The sequence below is a fragment of the Bos indicus genome, chromosome 4 (genome assembly GCF_029378745.1).
Source record: "Bos indicus isolate NIAB-ARS_2022 breed Sahiwal x Tharparkar chromosome 4, NIAB-ARS_B.indTharparkar_mat_pri_1.0, whole genome shotgun sequence".
Taxonomy (NCBI): domain Eukaryota; kingdom Metazoa; phylum Chordata; class Mammalia; order Artiodactyla; family Bovidae; genus Bos; species Bos indicus.
Genome location: NC_091763.1, coordinates 36766575 through 36789318, shown reverse-complemented (window position 1 = coordinate 36789318; position 22744 = coordinate 36766575). Strand labels below are relative to the sequence as shown.

Below are 22744 nucleotides of genomic sequence, written 5' to 3'. Positions count from 1 at the left end.
GGTCATCTAGGGTGCCCACAAAAATTTATAATCAATAATATCAAGAATAGTAAAGGGTCTATGATTCCACTCTACTGAAAAGATAACAAGCTGCCATGGCCGTTTTACAAATGCTGACAAAAGTTATACAGCTCCTGAATCAGAGATGAAAAACTTTATTATTCACAGGCATAGCAGTAGTCAGAGTCAGCATTTCTCATGTCCGTTCCCCAAGCTCCAGTTTCCACTGTGCAGTGAGAAGAGGGCCAAGTGACGCCTGCACACGCAGTGAGGTGCATCACAGCAGAAGTCCTGGTTGAGGTAAGCTCAACATTTTATAGCAGGCATAAGCATGCTGGTCATTACATTTTGAGAAAGAGGTTATGTTCACTGTACTTGCAGATAAGCATAACTGCCCTTTGCTCTAAGAGATACAATATCTCTACTTCAAGATTATATGAAAACTAGCCTTTTGCTTAAGAATTCCTTCATTCTTTCTATGTTCAGAAGTGTGAGAGATCCACGAAAAATGATCTCCAATTATACATCAGGGTTTTGAGACTTAGTGAAACATTATGATTTTTACAGAATTAGAAGGTAATTCTAACTATCCATTTAACGTTTTAACATACCTTGAAGTCCCTAAAATAAAATTTTAAAAATGAAGTTAATGTCAGCTTTGACCTTGGAAAAAGTAAGCGAAATTCAAGGACTAACTCGCATTTAGATTGTACAAAACTTAAGATGAATGTGTAGCTTCAAATTCTCAGTTGCATGCACTTGGCAAAAAGTGTTGTTGAGGTCCTGCAATTTGAGTCATGATAAATTTGATAGACAAGCTATAATATAGCATATGTTAAAAATGAATAACCACTAAGGACAAGAACAGAAAAATAAGTCTCTCAAGAGTTTCAAAAATCTCCCCAAATTCAGGTGCATGATACTGAACTTTGAAATGTATCCAAAAACAGTGATGTTAGGAGAATCTGTTATTTTTTTGTTCATCTCAGATGGCTGAAATTTTGGTTTCCAATGATGTTCAAAATATTTCCAATAGTCATAAGGTTGCCATTTGGTTTTACTGAAGCTTAGTACAAAGAGAGATGTTTAGTAGGATAAACAAAGAAGATTCAGAGAGCTATTGATTCGAAACAGATTCTTTTTCCAGCTTAGCATGTATTCCTTTTTCATTTGCAAAACAGGGTCAAGGAAGTTAATCCCTCAATAGAAATGTTATTGTGAATACAAAGTGGATTTTAAGCACCAGGAAAATATCTAAAATAATAGTAAAGGTGGCTAATAGAAGTGACAATAGAGATATCTGGATTGCATTTACGTCCTTATTGAGGGTATCTGTACAGTAATATTACATATATGTATTTTTTTTCAAATTACAGCTCTCAAGTGACAATAATAGAAAAGGTTCATGAACATTTCACTCCTCTAGTGCAGATATACAATAACAGTGTAAATATTTATAACTGACAACACCAAGAAAAGAAGGTATAGTAGTATATATATATACTGCATATTCACTTCTGGAAAAAATATATTTAAATTAATGTTATTGTTAGAAATGCAATTATCAGCAGCCTACGGCATGTTTATATTTCCTCCTTCTCTCTTTATCTATGTATACCTGGAGAAAGAGAGAGACTGTAACTGTCTTAGGCTAGAGATTCCCTCTTAGCACAAAGTTTGTTTTTTGTGAATTAGCTGCTCAAATCCCAACTACTGACTTAATATATACATTGCATTGCAAAATTGAGCCGTGAGAAACAATGGTTTGTATCTTTCCAGCTTCCCAGGAGAATGGAGAAAGGTTTCAACTTTCTATACAGTGCTACACTCACTGACACAGGAACCATGTAGGTTTAATCAAGTGGCATATCCTGATTTCCCAGCTGGTTGTGCCATGTAAACCACCTTAAACAGACTTAAGAATGACCTCCTTTCAAAATACATAAAATTAACCAGTATCTTTGTCTTGCTTTTCCTACTGTAGTCTTGCATCTGAATCTAATACTAAGAAGATAGCATTTCCTCCAGGATGGTTTGTTTAAAGCAGCTTTATTTCCAGAGGACTTTTAGAGAAAATACTAAAACCAGTGGGAAAAGGGTAAACTTAGGTTCAAGAAACCATGGAGAGCACTCAAGAAGGTGGTTAGTTTATCTTTGTATAAATGTTCAGGTCAATTCCTATTTTGGTTACAATTGTATCTTGGAATCCTAATGGCTGCAAAAATCACTCAAGCCTCCTTCATGTGGTTTCAGAATTACAAGAGGTCTTTAAAAGGAATTATTGTCCGTCAGTCATAGCTGACTATTATTTACTCAAGATAGAGCCTAGAATTTCCTTCAAACTGTCTGTGTATCACTGCACAGCTATGGCCCTGAATGAAATTTTTTTAAAAAAGAAAAAACAATGTAAGTGGCTGAGAAAATTTTGGTAAAGATACTGATGCTATTTTTTTATGCTTATCAAGGAAGAAATGCTACAATACCAATAAGTCAACTATTTGCTATTTTCTAAAATGATACTTAAGACAGAAATGAAAAAAGAATGCACCTGCATATTAAAGTCCCAAAATGATAAATGCCATGTATCTTATTTAAATAGTTATGTAATTGAGGTACATAAATGAGGTCACCTGAGAAGTAAAATTAATTTTAATAAAATTCATTCCAAATGTCCAAAATGTATTTTTAATAATAGGTCAATTAAAAACAATACTAAAGTAATGAGATAGGTTATGAGAAAAATAGTATGAAATATATTTCATTATTTAAATATACTGTAGTGATTGGTTAAGAGCTAAAGGAAAAAATACATTTTTCCTTAAACTAAAATACATGAAAATTGCTTTGTTCTCCTTTAATTAAGTGTTAAAAAAGAAAAAGAAAAATCCACAATGCCTGAACTGATTTGATGCAGAATGTAGAGGAAAAACAAAAGCATGTGCATTTTACCAGGTTATATCAATTATATGACTTAAGATTTGTATGACTAATACTGCCATACCAATAAACTTTCAAATGTTTATATCTCTCAGTGAATTCATAATTACCTATTTCTACCATAATGTATGAGACATAATTTACAAGTTTTCAGAATCCTTATTACAAAGTGTTACAAAAAAATCAGGTGCCATTAATACCCTGTATCAGACTTCACAGACACCATATGGTTTAGCTCCTTTTAATTTACTTCTATCAAGACCATAAGCATATTCAGCAAGCCTGGAAAATATAATAAAGTTGCTTGTCTTGGAGAGGAAACCGCTGAGGTCATCATTAAGGTTATTCCTTGGAACTCTGGGGATCCTGACTTTACTGCAACTGCTGATCTAACTGTATCTAGGCTAACACCAGAATCCCTCAGTGTTTGGTACTGATTGAGGAGTAGGAGTGGGAGAGGAGGGAAGAAGATGAGAGGTTAGGGGAGGGGAGATGAGGCAAGGCCAGAGGCATGAAAGATAAGGGAAAGAGACTGAGATGAATTTTGGAAACCATAGACAAAAAAGAATATCTGCTATCTTAGCAACTGAATGAGCTAATTTAATCATTGGACCAGATACGGTCAGTACTTGGGCTTAATGCTTTTTATAAAATCCAGATAATCTGTCAGTTAAGTATGGTTATTATCTTCAATTTGCAAATGTTACTGAATTCAGAGCAGTGCCACACTACAGTGATCATGATCATTAGGAAGGACCAAAACATATTTCGTTAACAATGTTTTCACTTAGAAATTGTCTAAGCAACTCTATTACATACACTATGGTTTTTCCACCTGTCATGTATGAATGTGAGAGTTGGACTGTGAAGAAGGCTGAGCGCTGAAGAATTGATGCTTTTGAACTGTGGTGTTGGAGAAGACTCTTCAGAGTCCCTTGGACTGCAAGGAGATCCAAACAGCCCATCCTAAAGGAGATCTGCCCTGGGATTGCTTTGGAAGGAATGATGCTAAAGCTGAAACTCCAGTACTTTGGTCACCTCATGCGAAGAGTTGACTCACTGGAAAAGACTCTGATGCTGGGAGGGAGTGGGGGCAGGAGGAGAAGGGGACGACAGAGGATGAGATGGCTGGTTGGCATCACTGACTCGATGGACGTGAGTCTGAGTGAACTCTGGGAGTTGGTGATGGACAGGGAGGCCTGGCGTGCTGTGATTCATGGGGTCCTGAAGAGTTAGACACGACTGAGCGACTGAACTGAACTGAACCGAATAATAGTTAATATTTGTATCATGCATTACAGACTAGGTAATAATTTCATTTGTGATTGAGTCTTACAAAAATGTTATGAGTGGGTTATTATTATGTCCACACCAAGATCCCCTAGAGGAGAAAACGGCAACCCACTCCAGTATTCTTTGCCAGAAAAATCCTATGGACAGAGTCTCTGGGCAGGCTGCAGTCCTTGGGGTCACAAAATTGGACATGACTGAGTGACTGAGCACACACACAAAGACACCCTTAAAAAGACCGGAACATGTAAGATATTTCTTTCAATTTCTAATGTTCATTATCTGTGTGTTAATGCAGAACTTCAAATCCATATATGCCACACAACACCAAAAACATCAGCAGAGACACAAAATTTTTTATCTCAGCTTTGAGTAGTGTACTCAAAATGTTTCAAAATTTTTGAATGAGAACATTTTGAATGAATACTCTGAATCATTATATTTCCTGATTAAGAAAATGGTGCTAATGATAGCCATTTGGTAAATTTATTATTAAAAAACTACATATAAAATACTATTTAAATTATCATAGTGCTTGGCAAAGGAGGGATTCTCAATAATTTTAAGTGCCTATGTCTTTGCCTGTTATATTTTAATAGAAAGAGAAAAAAATGTGTTTTTAAAAGTGACAACTGTATACAGGTAAAGCCTCCATTTCTCTCCATTCTTAGTTATTATTACATTGCAATCTTTCAAATTTGTTAGTGTTAAATATAGCATTTTGATAAATATTTACTTATTCAGTCATATATTTTGCCCACACTTATGCAGTAGTATAAATAATTTTCACAAAAACCATTTAACTCATAATTGCAAAATATGTACTGTCCCATTTAACGGATAAAATACTATAAATCCACTCCACCAGTTAAGGTGCTTGCTCAAGTAAAATTAATGAGTCAGTGGGAATCAACGTAAAATTCTCGGCTTTTTTGAAGTCTTATTTAATTTTTCAACTTACTCCTTTTCAATCACCCTAAACTATGTATTAATTTAGGATAGTATAAAGTTTGATAGAACAGAATTTTTGTCTACTTTCACGTAATCGGAAAAATGTTTATGCTTCTGAAGGTGTAATATGAGTTACAATCTTTATATTTAAAATGAATTTTTTTTTTTTGGAGGTGGGTAAAGTAGAAAAGGATAGTTTTATTGCTTTGCCAGGCAAAGAAGGACACAGTGCGCACCTGTCTCAAAAAACTATGTGTCCCTAAACTTAAATTTTTAAGGATAAATTTCCCATGTTTGCTCATATGTCTTAATCATAGGCAGAAGATGCCTGTGCTCTGTGCACCTCCATCTGTTTTCACTGGTAGCAACACTGCTGCCATCCTTTCCCATGAACTCAGATTTCACTTCAAATCATTCTAAATACATACATCGTAGGCAGCTGCTACCAATCAATCAGATTGTCCCTCGAAAATATCTATCTACCTATCTATCTACATACATACATATATACATACATACATACAAGTTGATTTATGACTTAATGCACTTAGGATAAATTTCTTCTAAATGCTAATCCAGAGACAAAACATTTAAACTTATTTCCTTTTGTTTTGGATCCAAAAATACCTGATAAAACATAAAAAAAAAATCATATTTAAAATTCTGAATTTATTTTAAAGCATTGATTTAAATGATTATAACTGCCTTTCATGATCTGTGCAGATACATGGCTATGCTTCAAACCTGTGACTCGCTGACAAAGCTTACCTCAGGAAAAATGGCCTCTACCTATTGCTACTAAGTCGCTGCAGTCGTGTCCGACTCTGTGCGACCCCATAGACAGCAGCCCACCAGGCTCCCCCGTCCCTGGGATTCTCCAGGCAAGAACACTGGAGTGGGTTGCCATTTCCTTCTCCAATGCGTGAAAGTGAAGTCGCTCAGCCGTGTCCAACTCTTAGCGACCTCATGGACTGTAGCCCACCAGGCTCCTCCATCCCCGGGATTTTCCAGGCAAGAGTACTGGAGTGGGGTGCCATTGCCTTCTCCACCTATTAATCATTGTAGGGATTGCTTACCGTTCATTTCATCTTTTGTCCGGAGTACCAAAGACAATGTCTATTACATAGTCATTTCTCAATTCATATTTCCTTAAGGAATGAGTACATGAAATATAGGAAGTAAGGAGGAAAGGAAAGATGAAAGTTCATAGGGAGAAAGGAGAAGAGAAGCATAAGGCAGAAAGGAAAGCAGGGGAGAGAAAAGAAAGAAAAGAAATAGAATGAAATGGAAAGAAGGTGTAATTTAATCACAGTGACTCAGAAGAAGAAAAATTTCAATTATTCAAAAGGAATTAAGAAGAATTAACATCGAAAACCAATCTGTACAAATAAGTTGTTTCACTGGCTATAAGTATATATGCTAAAAAATGCATTTTGTTAATTACCTTTTGCATATATAAATCATCAAAAGGAACACATTTTTGCTTTATTAGATATATTGTCAATTTTACCCACTTGCTTTGCATTAAACTTTCAATGTTTTACATAAAAATGTCAAAATATTCAAAATTATGTATCATTAATTTGTTTTGAAAGAGTGATTAAGTCCACAAAGCATGATGTTTCATATAAAAATGAGCAAAAATGATGCTAGAATAATAAATTCCTTATGCAATTACTAAAATAACTTACTAGATTGATACTTACCAGAATATCTTTTCCAGCCCACTTGCATTCATCTCTTCTGGTGTAAGATACTGGCCACACAATCTAAGGGCAGAAAAGAAACATTATTTTCTGCCAATTAAGTTTTCTAAGAGATCCAACATTACAGTCTGTTAGATCAAGTAGGGCAACTGAGACAAAGAAAGTTCCAGAAAGCATTATTGGCAAGAGACTTTGAGTGTAGACTTTAAAGTGGCATTAGATAATTAGCATGAACTTGAGTCATATACTCTCTACCTGTTAGGTTTTGCTGTATAAACAAAATTTGAGCAACACAGAAATTTATGTAGTCAATAGATCTAAACAGTGTGTGATGGAAAGAACTGTAAGATAGTTTGGGAGTGGAAGATCTTCTTGAGACCACATGAGAATCTAGTGAAGAGAGACAGAAACAGGCACAGAATGCAGCTTGCATTCTTTTCAATGAATCAGTTTTTATCATAAAATAGTGATATTGATTTTGAAATTTAAACATCAGGTGCTCTGGATCCATTTCCATAAGTCAGATCTCAGCATGACATTCTTGAATGAGCAACTGATAGGGTTAGAGAAATCCACTTTAGAAAGGAATCTTTCTTCTCTTTTTTTTTGAAAGGAAAATGGGTGAACAGTAGCACTGCATACGTTCAAGAGATAAAGGAGGAAATGAGGAAACAGATACTCTTAAAAAAAAAAAAAAATCACCCACCTCACTGTGGGTAAAACTCAGATTGAGTAATAACTTTGCATTTTCATCCCTAATATTTGGTCATCATCTTTCCAAAGTTTCCTGTATGATTTGAATACAGGGACACTGGTAGGTAAATCAATTCAACTCTTGGCTTAAAGGATTGTAGATGCATTTCCCTCAATAATATTAATTAAAATATCCTCATCTAAAGTTTAACATAAACTTTTTCAGTTCCCCTGAACAATTTCAATGACTCCTATCTTTTTGGGCATAGCAATTTTAATTTTTTTAAACTCCTCTTTCTTGTCTGGTAACAACAGTTAATTTCAGGGGGAAAAAAGTCATATGTAAAAGAAAATTTCAGAGATGATGGCAGTTAGTCATTCATGTATGCTAGAAAGCTTTTAGTCTCAAAATGAATGATTATCATTCATTTGGGAACCTCTAGATAATTCAATATAAATGGTCATAAACTTAAGCAAAGGCTGTGATAATCTAGGGAATAAAGGCAAAGTGCAATGCATTTATAAATAAGAATTTAGGACTTATTGAAATAAATTATGTTGACATGGCAAGTGGATTTCAGGTCCATGTCACAATGAAAAACTCTAAAGATTTTTTTATATGTATTTATTTTTTACCATTTAAAGCACTTAATTTATGTAATCCTTTCATTTTGATATACTTTTCATGTATGTCTGTGTATGTAAAATACTATAATATAATTTGCATCATAAGTTTTATTTTTCACAAAGGAATTTCATAAATTTTTTACAAAGGAAGAATACAGTCACCATGATTTTAATTAACAAGCCTTACATTCTTACAATTAACATTACTCTGATTCTTGAATAAGGGCTTGCACCTCCAGTCAACAGGCTCCACAGCCCTGTCTTCTCACTGAATATGGAAAAGCCAAGTGAGCTATTCTTCCTTAAAAGTTAACAATGGAGGAAGATCAAATACAAATTTTCTCTGGAACACAGAGATAATAAATAGCAGAGCTAAGATTTGACTTTCATATTCAGCTTTTCAGACAGATTGTGCAAAAATCATGTATTATTAAAATAGATACCTTTTTTAATTCAAAAAGGCAGGTTGTTTTCTTGCAGTTTCCTGGTTTTTCATAGATGTCATTGACACAACATAGGACTCGTTTTTAGATTTCTCTCTTACGTCATTATTAACAAAAAAGTAATCATGCTAACATTCATGCTAAATTTTCTTATAATTTAGAGGGGTGTATTCAGTTCAGTTCAGTTCAGTCACTAAGTCATGTCCGACTCTTTGCAACCCCATGGACTGCAGCATGCCAGGCTTCTCTGTACATCACCAACTCCTGGAGCTTGCTCAAATTCATGTCCATCGAGACGGTGATGCCATCCAACCATCTCATCCTCTGTCATCCCATTCTCCTCCTGCTTTCAATCTCTCCCAGCATCAGAGTCTTTTCCAATGAGTCAGTGCTTCACATCAGGTGGCCAAAGTATTGGAATTTCAGCTTCAGCATCAGTCCTTCCAATGAATATTCAGGATGGATTTCCTTTAGGACTGACTGGTTGGATCTCCTTACAGTCCAAGGGACTCTCAAGAGTCTTTTCCAACAGCATATTTCAAAAGCATCAATTCTTCCGCACTCAGCTTTCTTTATGGTTCAATTCTCACATCCATACATGACTACTGGAAAATCCATAGCTTTGACTAGACATACATTTGTTGGAAAAGTAAGGTCTCTGCTTTTTAATATGCTGTCTAGGTTGGTCAAAGCTTTTCTTCCAAGGAGTAAGTGTCTTTTAATGTCATGGCTGCGGTTACCATCTGCAGTGATTTTGGAAACCAGAAAAATAAAGTCAGCCACTGTTTCCCCATCTATTTGCCATGAAGTGATGGTATCGTTTGCCATGATCTTAGTTTTTTTAATTTTGAGTTTTAAGCCAGCTTTTTCACTCTCCTCTTTTACTTTCTTCAAGAGGCTCTTTAGTTCTTCATCCCTTTCTGCATAAGGGTGGTGTCATCAGCATTCAGAGGTTATTGATATTTCTCCCAGCAATCTTGATTCCAGCTTGTGCTGTATACAGCCTGGCATTTCACATGATGCACTCTGCGTATATGTTAAATAAGCAGGGTGACAATATGATGCAGCCTTGACATACTCCTCTCCCAATTTGGAACCAGTTTGTTTTTCCATGTCTGGTTCTAACTATTGTTTCTTGACCTGCATACAGATTTCTCAGGAGGCAGGTCAGGTGGTCTGGTATTCCCATCTCTTGAATAATTTTTTCACAGTTTTTGTGATTCACACAGTCAAAGGCTTTGGGATAGTCAGTAAAGTAGTAGATGTTTTTCTGGAACTCTTGTGCTTTTTCTATGATCCAACAGATGTTACCAATTTGATCTCTGGTTCCTGTGTCTTTTCTAAATCCACCTTCAACATCTGGAATTTCACAGTTCACATACTGTTCAAGCCTGGCTTGGAGAATTTTGAGCAGTACTTTGCTAGCATGTGAGATGAGTGCAATTGTGTGGTAGTTTGAGCATTCTTTGGCATTGCCTTTCTTTGGGTTTGGAATGAAAACTGACCTTTTCCAGTCCTATGGCCACTGCTGAGTTTTCCAAATTTGCTGGCATATTGAGTGCAGCACTTTCACAGCATCATCTTTCAGGATTTGAAATAGCTCAACTGGAATTCCATCACCTCCACTAGCTTTGTTTGTAGTGATGCTTTCTAAGGCCCACTTGACGTTACATTCCAGGTTGTCTGGCTCTAGGTGAGTGATCATACCATCATGGTTATCTGGGTCATTAAGATCTTTTTTGCCTATTTCTTCTGGGTATTCATGCCTCCTCTTCTTAATCTCTTCTGTTTCTGTTAGGTGCTTACTGTTTCTGTACTTTATTGTGCCCATCTTTGCATGACACGTTCCCCTGTTATCTCTAGTTTTTTTGAAGGGATCTCTAGTCTTTCATATTCTATTGCTTTCCTATATTTCTTTCCTTTAATCACTGAGGAAGGCTTTCTTATCTCTCCTTGCTATTCTTTGGAACTCTGCATTCAGATGGGTATATCTTTCCTTTTCTTGTTTGCCTTTAGCTTCTCCTCTTTTCTCAGTTATTTGTAAGGCCTTCTCAGAAAGCCATTTTAACTTTCTGCATTTCTTTTTCTTGAGGATGGTCTTGTCACTGCCTCCTGTACAATGTCATGAACCTCTGTCCATTGTTCTTTAGACACTCTATCAGACCTAATCCCTTGAATCTATTTGTTACTTCCACTGTATAATCACAAGAGATTTGATTTAGCTCAAATGAAACATTTGCTTTTCCTGTGCTTTTCACTTTTTCATCAATTTAAGCCCAGATTTTGCAATAAGGAGTTCATGGTCTGAGCCACAGTCAGCTTCTAGTCTTGTTTTTGCTGACTGTATTGAGCTTCTCTAATTTAGCTGCAAAGAATATAATCTGATTTTGGTATTGACAATCTGGTGATGTCCATTTGTAGAGTCGTCCCTTGTGTGGTTGGAAGAGGGTGTTTGTTATGAGCAGTGCATGCTCTTGACAAAACTCTGTTAGCCTTTTCCCTGCCTCATTTTGTACTCCAACACCAATTTGCCTGTTACTCCAGGTATCTCTTGACTTCCTACTTTTGCATTCCCGAGGGGTGTGTAGTCTCAACTTATTACAGACCAGGGTGAACAAAAATGGCTTAAATATCTAACATGAAAAATAAATAAATAAATTCTGGTGTAGAAAGTGCTCTTTTGGAAAGCAATATAATGAGAATAACTATAAGTTAATAGAGCAAATATATAAATTGTCTTTTTAATAGCATTTATTTCCATGAAGGATAATTCCTAACTTTTGGTTAGATTTATTAACCTGTTGATATTTTCTTTTCCTTGCTCTACAATTTCTCATTAATTTAATTGTTGTTTAGTCTCTAAGTCATGCCCAGGTCTTTTCGTGAACTAATGGATAGTATCCCAGGAGGCTCCTCTGCCCTTGGAATATCCCAGGCAAGAATTATAGAGTTGACATTTCCTTCTCCTGGGGGTGTTCCCAACTCAGGGATTGATCCTGTGTCTTCTGTGTTGGCAGGTAGTTTCTTTTCCACTGAGCCACCAGGGAAGCCCATTAATTAATCTCATTAATAGTGCTTATATTTCTTACCCTCATATTCAAAGTGCTTCATGATCATATTTGACTTTCCCTTCTTTATGTTTCTACACATTTATCCATGGTAGCTCCTCTTACTCATTATTGAATAAGCATTTTCACCTTAAAGAGATGTAAGCCTTTATCAAGGCCAAATACGTTTTTTATGGTCCATCTAAACCTGAGTGCAGATGGTGATTGCAGCCATGAATTAAAAGACGCTTATTTCTTGGAAGGAAAGTTATGACCAACCTAGACAGCATATTCAAAAGCAGAGACATTACTTTGCCAACAAAGGTCCGTCTAGTCAAGGCTATGGTTTTTCCTGTGGTCATGTATGGATGTGAGAGTTGGACTGTGAAGAAGGCTGAGCGCCGAAGAATTGATGCTTTTGAACTGTGGTGTTGGAGAAGACTCCTGAGAGTCCCTTGGACTGAAAGGAGATCCAACCAGTCCATCCTAATGGAAATCAGTCCTGGGTGTTCTTTGGAAGGAATGATGCTAAAGCTGAAACTCCAATTTTTTGGCCACCTCATGTGAAGAACTGACTCATTGGAAAAGACTCTGATGCTGGGAGGGATTGGGGGCAGGAGGAGAAGGGGACGATAGAGGATGAGATGACTGGATGGCATCACCGACTCGATGGACGTGAGTTTGAGTGAACTCCGGGAGTTGGTGATGAACAGGGAGGCATGGAGTGCTGCAGTTCATGGGGTCACAAAGAGTCGGACATGACTGAGCGACTGAACTAAACTGAAACCTGAGACTGTGTTTTTCTCTCTAACAAGGGTTGGCCTAATATTCACCTTAAATTCATACATCTCAAGTTTAATATTATCTTGTAAGTGCCTCAAGAATTATTTGTACCCCCTACAGATTTTATACTGAGTTTATTTTATACAGATTTTATTCCTAAGTAGAGGTTTAGGAAAAAAGTTATTGAATAACATTATACATAGGTTAAAAGAGCATTAATAGACAAATATAAACAAGCAAAAGTAAATCCTTAAGAAAACTGTATTTATCTTATAAACAGTGTGACAATTAAATATTTTTGAAACTGATGTTTAAAATTAGAAATATGTCTCATATTACAGAATAATGATTTGAATCAAGAGTAGGAGCTATAGTAAGAAGACTATGATATTGGGCAAGTCACCGAACTTTTACTGAATCCATTTTTCAGCAAATATTTGCTATAAATGATATATCCCAGGCATAAAAATGTCTCCAGGATTTTTCTCAATTGTAGAATAGTAAATTGTTTTACATGACAATTTAGTGCTTTTCAATATTAGAACTTAATGTATATATATATCAAATTAAGAATATTCCTTCAGAAGAAACACAATCAATACATTAAACATATTTTGAAGTGACACCTGCTCATATATTGTCTATGTAGATATATATCACATATATTTATATTGATATATATGGATTTTATAGAATTATGAAAATTCTATAAACATTTAAAATGTGAACTGTATAGTCTCTTATTACTAAAATATGTAGTCTTCGTAATCATCTTAGATTTTCCTTCATTTTATAAAGAGTGGTTTTCTTTCACTAAAGCAACAAAAACCTGCTTATTTTGTGACCTTTACAAAAGATGTAAAGTATTTTTATCATTTCAGAAAAACAAATGGATAACTCATTTCTTTAGATAATAGATAACTTTAGGGATATTGCTATCATCTGAGGAGGCTTCAAAATCAAATAGACTGATATATATATATATATATAATATATATATAAATATATATATATAAAGGAAATAGACTGAAGAAATCAAGGTGATTATTAAATGCCATATTTTAATTTCAAAATATATCAGTAAGGGCACTGCTGTTTTATGACTGTATGTCAAAAATCAAATTTCTTAATTCACAGTCAGAATTTTAGGGTTTGGGTAACAGAATAAAAGTTATAGGTTTACTGGTATACTCTATTAGAAATAAATCAGCCCTGAAATTAAATCTTTAGTGTATCGTAGGCAACATTCTGCAAACAGAACAAAAGCTTTTTACAATTCTGTTATTTTTAAAAACTTATTGTCCAGTTCATTACAGTTTATAAGAAGTTGAGACACACCACTTTAAAACCCTCAGTATTAAGAAGTAAAACTATGTATGATACTTAGGTGTATAAATACATGTATAAGTGCTGAAGTGTATGTACCCTAAAGGGGCTTCGCTGGTGGCTCACCAGTGAATAATCCACCTGCCAATGCAGGAGATGTGGGTTGGATCCTTCGGTCAGGAAGATATCCTGACCCAGAAAGAAATGACAACCCACTCTAATATTCTTGTCTGGAAAAATCCCATGAACAGAGCAGCCTGGTGGGCTATAGTCCATGGGGTCACAAAAGAGTAGGATAGGACTTAGCCACTAAAGAACAACAGCAATGCACCCTAAAAGGCCTTCCTAGGTGGGTTAGTGGCAAAGACTCCACCTGCCAAAACAGGAGACTCAGGAGATAAGAGGTTGATTGCTGGGTCAGGTCAGGAAGATGCCCTGGAGTAGAAAATGACAACTCACTCCAATATTCTTGCCTGGAAAATTCCATGGACAGAGGAGCCTGGCGGGCTGCAGTCCATGGGGTCACAAAGAGTCAGACGCGACTGAGTGACTAAGCATACATGCACGCATGCATCCTAAAAAGCATGTCACATTTGCACTCTTGGGAAAGCTTGGAAAAAGATCTCTGTTTCTCAGAAAATTTAGACTGGAAATACTAACTGAAAAAATAAATGTTTGACTCAGAATACAGCATATAGACTCAGTAGCACAATTTCCATTAATTTGTCATCCCATGTTTATTTTCCAACCTATATAGTGTATTAGTTAAATAAGTAATAAATACCAAAATATTAATAATACTTTTTATAATGTGTATTAAAAACTGATAAAGACTAGCATCTAAATGACCACATTTGCAAAAATTGAACACTGAAAACCAATCTCCCAGATCAAGGTTTGGCAAACTTTTTGTTTAAAGGGCCAGATAGTAAATATTCCAGGCTTTCTGATCCAGATGATTTCTATCACAGCTACTCAGCTCTGACATTGTAGAATAAAAGCAGACAGGGACAATATGTAAATGAATTAAGAGTAACTGTGTTCCATTAATAATAAACTTTACAAACATGAGTGACACATCAGATGTATATAATGATTGATGAAGTTTGCATTTTTTGGCAATATAGACAGATGCATAAATTATATATAAATATATATACACATATACCTAGTATATGAAATCAATTATTATACATTTCTAAAATGGTTTAGGTATTTAATTGTATGCAGGAAAAATGATACCACTGTAGAAAAATAAGCTAAAGTTAGCATTTCTTATAATGATCACCGAAAATACTACAATTTCCTTCTCGATGATTTTTATGGTTTACTATATATATTGATTTATAAAAGTCAAATCAGTGCTTTAATTTTATGTGTCTGAAAAGACAAAATATTAATTTGAATAAGTTTTTCAGTTGTCACATAATTAAATAGCTAGAAAATTCTGTATAACTTAAATTGTTTCACTAAAATTATAGTCCATATATCAGAATAAAGGTACCTTTTGAAAATCCTTGATATTAACCAGGTTGAATGAAAATATATGATCCTTTGCTCCAACATACAGTCTACTCCGTTCCTCATCCAAAAGGAAGGTATGGTAACTGGAGCTGTTGGCCAACCCATTGAAAGTAATCACATTGTTGGATTCCAACATTTCTGCAAGGTAACAAAGCAAGACATTGAGCGTTAATGTGAGGTTCGGTATGAGTACAGACGATTGGCATATGGTAATCTGGCTACTGCCTGCTGTGTTATCAATCAGTGGTTATTCTTTGTGATAGTAAAACTTCACAGGACTCTTTACCTTTCAATGAAATGGAAGTTGTGCTCCCATTAGTGTGCTGATTTCATGTTCAAGATAACATACTCCTACAGAACAAGGGAGAGAAATACCTTGTCCAAATGATTGGTCTGGTGGAATCTCCTTGCATGTGGCAATAAATTAGAATGGTCAGTTTGTATTAAAACATCTTTAACTCTATTAAAATTTGTTTAAGTGGTTTTCATCTGCTCCAAGTCATTGCTAGAAGGATAAGCTTAAGGGCCAACAGAGCAGAGGTACTGTGGGGAAAACAATCTCGTAGACCATTAAAGGTCTCTCTTTAATAAAGAATTTCAGTATGCCTTTTTGATAATTAAATCACTAATTTTCTAATATTTTGTAACTGGCATGTGGATGAGTTTATTTTTTTATGAAAACATTGAGTTAAATTAATTTGCTATGTGATCCCAATTTTTCAGTTTATTGATTTCCAATTTACTTTTGCTGTGAACAGGCAAATACTGAACCTTCAGATACCTTAAGAAAAATATTTTCAAATAGAAAGAACAGTAAATTGTCTTTGCACTAGAAAGGTAATTGCTGATCATCACCAAAGAGGTTTCCTTTATCTGTTTCAACTGAAATTTTATATATAGTGTTTATATAAATACACCCACCACCACCACTCCTGCTGCCACCACCACCACCACAGTCCCCAAATACAAATGTTGGGGACTCTTCGAAATGTGTTCTGAATCAGTGATTCTGCTTTTTACCACGCATGCATAGTAGAAATTTTCATCAGCACCCATAAAATGTAGAATGTGCCTTCCAAGGAATGAAAGCAGAAATGAAGACCTTTCCTCTGTCCCAGACCTACCCCAGGACACTAGTCACTCAATAATCTGCCTTGTTTTATCTTTTTACTTCCTTTTCCATCTCATCAAAAGAATATTTTAATAGAGAACAAAGTTCAAAATTCTTAACTTGGCATCAAAATTCAGATAAACACCATTTGAGTTTAAACCCCACCTCAGTACTCTTTCTCATGCCCACCACAGGGCAGGAAAACACACTCCATAGTCATCCACTTATTAGCCTTTCCTGACATTGTTCCTGACACCTACAACTATATGCTACCTAGAGAAAAGAGCATCACTCTTCCAAGCTAGTTCAGATGAAACCCCTAACAGATTCACACAGAATTAATTTCTTTGTAATATTTTCCTTTAATTACTTATAGCCTGCATCACAGTGTCAATTATTACCATCATTCATATAAATGAATTACATACCAGAATTAATAAGAAAACATATAGTTAATAGCTTATTATCCACAAATCACATGGTTTCTTTTATATAGTACTGGGTCAATACATATTAAATGGAATGTCTATCTATATCTACCTACCTAACTACCCATCTTGCATGCAAAACTGTAATAATTGTTAATAAATTGTTAAAAGATGCTTTTCAAATTTCTTCATGAGAAACAGTACACTACTGGTTTATCTTATTTCGTCCTCAACTTATGACCAAAAAAAAAAAAAAAGGAAGGAAAGAAGAATAGAAGGCAGGAGGAAAAGAAGAAACAGATCAAGGGAAAGAGACTCATTCATGTGAGGCATATCTGAAATAAATGAGTGCTATTAGTCTCCAAAGAGAAAGAACAAAGAATCCACCACGCAGTACATGAATGTAAATATAAGTCAGTATAAGACAGAAATTTCAGGCACTCCGAGCTGTGTGAGGATGGAAAGACCTATACCAGAGACATGGCTGTATCACTGGATATGCTCATGTACTAATTGACTATATACAGAGCTCTGTTTATCAAACAGAATAGATGACCTTCACTCTTCTTTCCAATTCTAATCTCTAATTCTATCCTAACACCAGAGAGACCAAACTACAGGTAGCTAGGCAAACTGAAAAAAGTTTGAAAAGCCTGCTGAGTCTAAATCAAGACAATTACATAGATATTAATCATCAAGAGGGTCATTTAAGAGATGGATTGATTTTAATTGGACACGCATAGAAACCATGTAAGAGACCTCTAAACATGAAGTGGAAAAGCAGTGGGAAGACAACTAATATAGCTATAGAATATGGAGTCATAGCTATAGGTGAAAACATAAGCACGGCCACAGTACTTACAGGGTGTGTAAACTTAGATGAGTTCTTTTCATTACTTAGGCCTCAGGGTTTAGAAAAAAGGGGTTAATAATAAATCTTCCAAGAGTTATTACAAAGGTGAAATTAAATAATTCTTCTTGACTACAAGTAGGAAATCAGGGAAGATGGAGCTGACTGAAAGAAGTACTTTTCCACTATCTCATCAAGTGTACTAATTTGTTAGTGTCAGTAATTGTGTATGGTTAAGGAATAAAAAAGAAGAGCAGTAACTCCTTGGTTTACTTTGGTTTTTGTTTGCCAATTTCTGTATGTTGGCTGCACTTTATTTATTTTTTTTTTGATTTTTTTTCTAATTTTATTTTATTTTTAAACTTTACATAATTGTATTAGTTTTGCCAAATATCAAAATGAATCCACCACAGGTATACATGGGATGGGGCACACATGTATACCTGTGGCTGCACTTTAAATAATAAAAATAATGACTTTCTATATCATTTATTGTTGTTGTTCAGTCACTCTGTCATGTCTGAATCTTTGTGACCCCATGGACTCCCACACGGCAGGCTTCCCTGTCCTTCACCAGCTCCCAGAGATTGTTCAAACTTAAGTCTATTGAGGCGGTGATGCCATCCAATCATCTCATTCTCTGTTGTCCCCTTCTCTTCCTGCCTTCGATCTTTCCCAGCATCAGGGTCTTTTCTAATGAGTCAGCTCTTCACACCAGCTGACTGGAAAGTACTGGATTACTAGAGCTACAACTTCAGCATCAGTCCTTCCAATGAATACTCAGGATTGATTTCCTTTACGATTGACTGGTTTGATCTTCTTGCAGTCCAAGGGACTCTCAAGAGTCTTGTCAAACACCACAGTTCAAAAGCATCAATTCTCCGGCGCTCAGCCTTCTTTATGGTCCAATTCTCACATCCATACGTGACTACTGGAAAAACCATAGCTTTGACTATATGGACTTTTGTTGGCAAAGTAATATCTCTGCTTTTTAACATGCTATCTAGCTTTCTCATAGATTTTCTTCCAAGGAGCAAGTATCTTTTAATTTCATGACTGTAGTCACCATCTGCAGTGATTTTAGAGCCCAAGAAAATACAAGCTCTCACTCTTTGCCTTGTTTTCCCATCTATTTGAGATGAAATGAGGGACCAGAAGCCATGATTGTAGTTTTTTGAATGTTGAGTTTTAAGCCAACTTTTTCACTCTCTTCTCTCACTTTCTTCAAGAGGTTCTTTAATTCTTCTTTGCTTTCTGCCATAAGGACAGTGTCATTTGCATTTCTGAGGTTATTGATATTTCTCCCAGCAATCTTGATTGCAGCTTGTGCTTCATGCAGCCCAGCATTTCACATGATGTACTCTGCATATAAGTTAAATAAGCAAGATGACAATATACAGCCTTGAAGTACTCCTTTCCCATGTTGGAACCAGTTGATTGTTTCATGACTGGTTCTAACTGTTGCTTCTTGACTTGCATACAGGTTTCTCTGGAGTCAGATAAAGTGGTCTGGTATTCCCATGTCTTGAAGAATTTTCCACTGTTTGTTGTGATCCACAGTTAAAGGATTTGTATAGTCCATGTAGCAGATGTTTTTATGGAAATCTCTTGGTTTTTCTATAATCCAGTCAATGTTGGCAATTTGACCTCTGGTTCCTCTGCCTTTTCTAAATCCAGCTTGAACATCTGGGAGTTCTCAGTTCATGTACTGTTGAAGCCTGGCTTGAAGAATCTTGAGAATCACTTTGCCAGTGTATGAAATGAGTGCAATTGTGTGGTAGTTTAAACATTCTTTGGCATTGCCTTTCTTTGAGATTGGAATGAAAACTGACCTTTTCCAGTCCTCAGGCCACTGCTAGTTTTCAGTATTTGCTGGCATATTGAATGCAGCACTTTCACAGCATCATCTTTTAGGATTTGAAATAGTTCAGCTGGAATTCCATCATCTCCACTAGCTTTGCTCATAGTGATGCTTCTTAAGGCCCATTTGACTTTACAATCCAGGATGTTGGCTCTAGGTGACTGATCACACCATCATGGTTATCTGCATCATTAAGGGTTTTTTTTTTTTTGGTATAGTTCTGTATATTCTTGCCACCTCTTCTTAATATCTTCTGCTTCTGTTAGGTTTATACTTTTTTTTGTCCTTCATTTTTCCCATCTTTGTATGAAATGTTCCCTCAGTATTTCTAATTTTCTGGAAGAGATCTCTAGTCTTTCACATCCTGTTCTTTTCCTATATTTCTTTGCATTGTTGACTTAGCAAGGCTTTCTTATCTCTCCTTGCTATTCTTTTGAACTCTCCATTCAGATGGGTATATCTTTCCTTTTCTCCTTTACCTTTAGTTTTGCTTCTTTTCTCAGCTATTTGTAAGGCCTCCTCAGACAACCATTTTGCCGTCTTACATTTCTTTTCCTTGGGAGTAGTTTTGATCATTGCCTCCTGTACAATGTTATGAACTCCATTCACAGTTCTTCAGGTACTCTGTCTATCAGATCTAAGCCCTTGAATCTATTTGTCTCTTCTACTATATTATCGTAAGGAATTGGATTTAGGTAATACCTGAATGGCGTAGTGTTTTTCCCTACTTTCTTCAATTTAAGTCTGAATTTGGCAATACCATAATTCCAAATAATGAAAATATTCATACAACTGAAAAATGTTACATGTTGAATTTTATAAATTAAGCTTAGGGAGAATTAGTGGTTTCTATGCACTGACAACTTAAGAGAAAAGACTTTAGTCATTTATGTGTGAAATCACTCTGTAAACAAACTACACTTAAAAAATGTTTCTGCTGGATCATTTCATTAAACAAAAAGACAATATTCTCCTGGAGTACAGGTTGGCAGCTGTTTTACATTCTTTGAAGGTACTTAATTTTGCCTCATCATTTCTTTTGCTGCTAATTCCTTACACGTTCCTGTGTATCAGGGATTTTATCCATCACTTCATAACAGAGAAGAATCTTTCTGAGACCTTCTTGGCATTGAGCCAGGGCAAATTCTGGATTGCTTAGATTATCTCACCTCTTCTCAGGGTAAAAAAAATCTAGGTTAAAATTAGAGACTCTTTCCTTAAGTCTATATTTCACATTTTAAAACAGTCTGTTCTCATTTATGGTTTTTAAATTATAAGCTTATGATTTTATTTTTTATATATGTTGACATATTAAGTTGCAGTTGATTTTAACTTCAATTTTGACTTTACTCTTTTAGAATCAAAGAACTTTAGATGTTTCTTTTCAGCCACTTTAATGTACATTTTACCATTATACAAACTAGCTTTGAAATTAATATACAGTAATATGAGACATTTAATACCCTACTATGTTCTTACATCTTGCCTATGTTCACATTTCGTCAACAACAGCTATTCATTATAGAAAAACATAAATTTCTATAGAATCAACTTGACTTCGGTGAATCCTAGTAGACAAAGCATATAAAGGCACTAATTCATCTTGGGTACAATTCAATTTTTCCCTCATTTAAACATTATTTTACCTTCTACGTGCCATGTCGACCATAAAGAAAAGCAAATGCAGGACTGTAATCAAAAGTGCTATTTCAGACAAGCACTTTTAATAAACTATGTATTCTTATATTTTTAAGATAATTAAGAAAACATTCTGTTTATTCCAGATTCAACAAATGACTTAGTGTTTATATGCTTTGTTTAACGACAAATGAAAGGTAAACTGGTCATAAAACTATAAGCAAATAGTTTGTGTTCAATAATTGCTACCTAAGACATGCTATATATAAGGCAATATAGACAATAAGTGTAAGTTTACACATGTTCTGGAAGGAGAACTGATTCATATAACTTCAAGCAGCATGATTTTCAATTATAAATAGATTGCATTCTCTGTGATGTATTACTAAAAATCTTATGGATCTTCTGAAATTCAAGACACAAAGTCCACGTGATAAGATTTTTAAAAATCTAACATTATGCAGCAAAAGGAGAGAAGAAATTTTTCTTGTTCTGTCCTTCAGTCAGAATATCCTATCAAAATAGTCATGGGTGAAGACCCATGATTTTTTTCCTAATGAGTAAATTCTCATTTTCATTCAACTTATTTATTTATAAATTTTTAGATTTGCCTTTTCCCCTTGAATCCATCAGGATATCTAATGCAACTCTGAATAGAGAAAAAACAAATTTAGATGTCACTATCAGTACATTATTTAAAATACTAAAAAATTATTTTATAAGTTAGTGCTCTTCTTGTGTATGTAACATATGAAAAGAAAAAAGGTGAGAAAATTTACATCAAAATCACATCTGTCGATTCAGCTCTACATAATAAAGTTGTATAGTTCCTGTGCTGTCCTGATTATCTTTAGGGTAAGCACCGATTTACATAGATGACTGCATTACAATGACCAGATCAAATTTCAAAAACACAGTGAAATGAATACTGATTTCCTAATGCAAGATTATCCAGAACTAGAGTTTTTATAACTGGAAAGAGAACTGCTGTACACTTGAACTTCATATCGAAACAACAGTCATCCTGTTCTCTATACTTCTGACTTCTATGACATTTCTATTTCTATTTCTCTCCTCCTCCCTTTCTTCCTTCCTTCCAAAACCCACCCTTCTCTTAATTTTATAGCATGAAAGGTAATGGGACCCCACCAGTTGCTGTTCTCTAATGAATTGCCTGTATTCACTGAAGGCTTTAGGCTTATGTCCTTTTTCCATGGCTTGAACTTTGTCCTTTGCACAGAACAAAGATCCTATTTAATGCAGTCAAAATTTGGGTCTGTACAATGCCAAAATATTTTGACTAAATGGTGGCACATTCAGATATTTGTAAATATGGGAAAGTTCATTGAGGTCCCAAATTTGAGAGTATTTCGGTGCTTCCTAGAGTATTTAAATTTCCAAAAGAGAAATGAGGGCTGAAATGAAAGATGACAACTTTTTGTTGCCCTATAAAAACAGAACAATAGAATAAGTGCTATTTACTATTATTTTCATTTATACAAAGAAGATAAGGAATTTTATTTAACTAA

The 22744-nt window shown here is 35.1% G+C and overlaps 1 protein-coding gene across 3 annotated transcripts in view; it reads right to left on the bottom strand.

Moving 5' to 3' along the window:
• Positions 1-22744, bottom strand: part of SEMA3A (semaphorin 3A) — a 555723-nt gene that overhangs the window by 171125 nt on the left and 361854 nt on the right. For all 3 annotated transcript variants that reach the window (XM_070787658.1, XM_070787659.1, XM_070787657.1), the window contains 2 exons: positions 15308-15465; positions 6885-6947 (listed from right to left, as the gene is read on the bottom strand). In XM_070787658.1, the coding sequence (XP_070643759.1) occupies positions 6885-6947; positions 15308-15465 (221 nt within the window). The remainder of the gene's footprint in view (positions 1-6884; positions 6948-15307; positions 15466-22744) is intronic.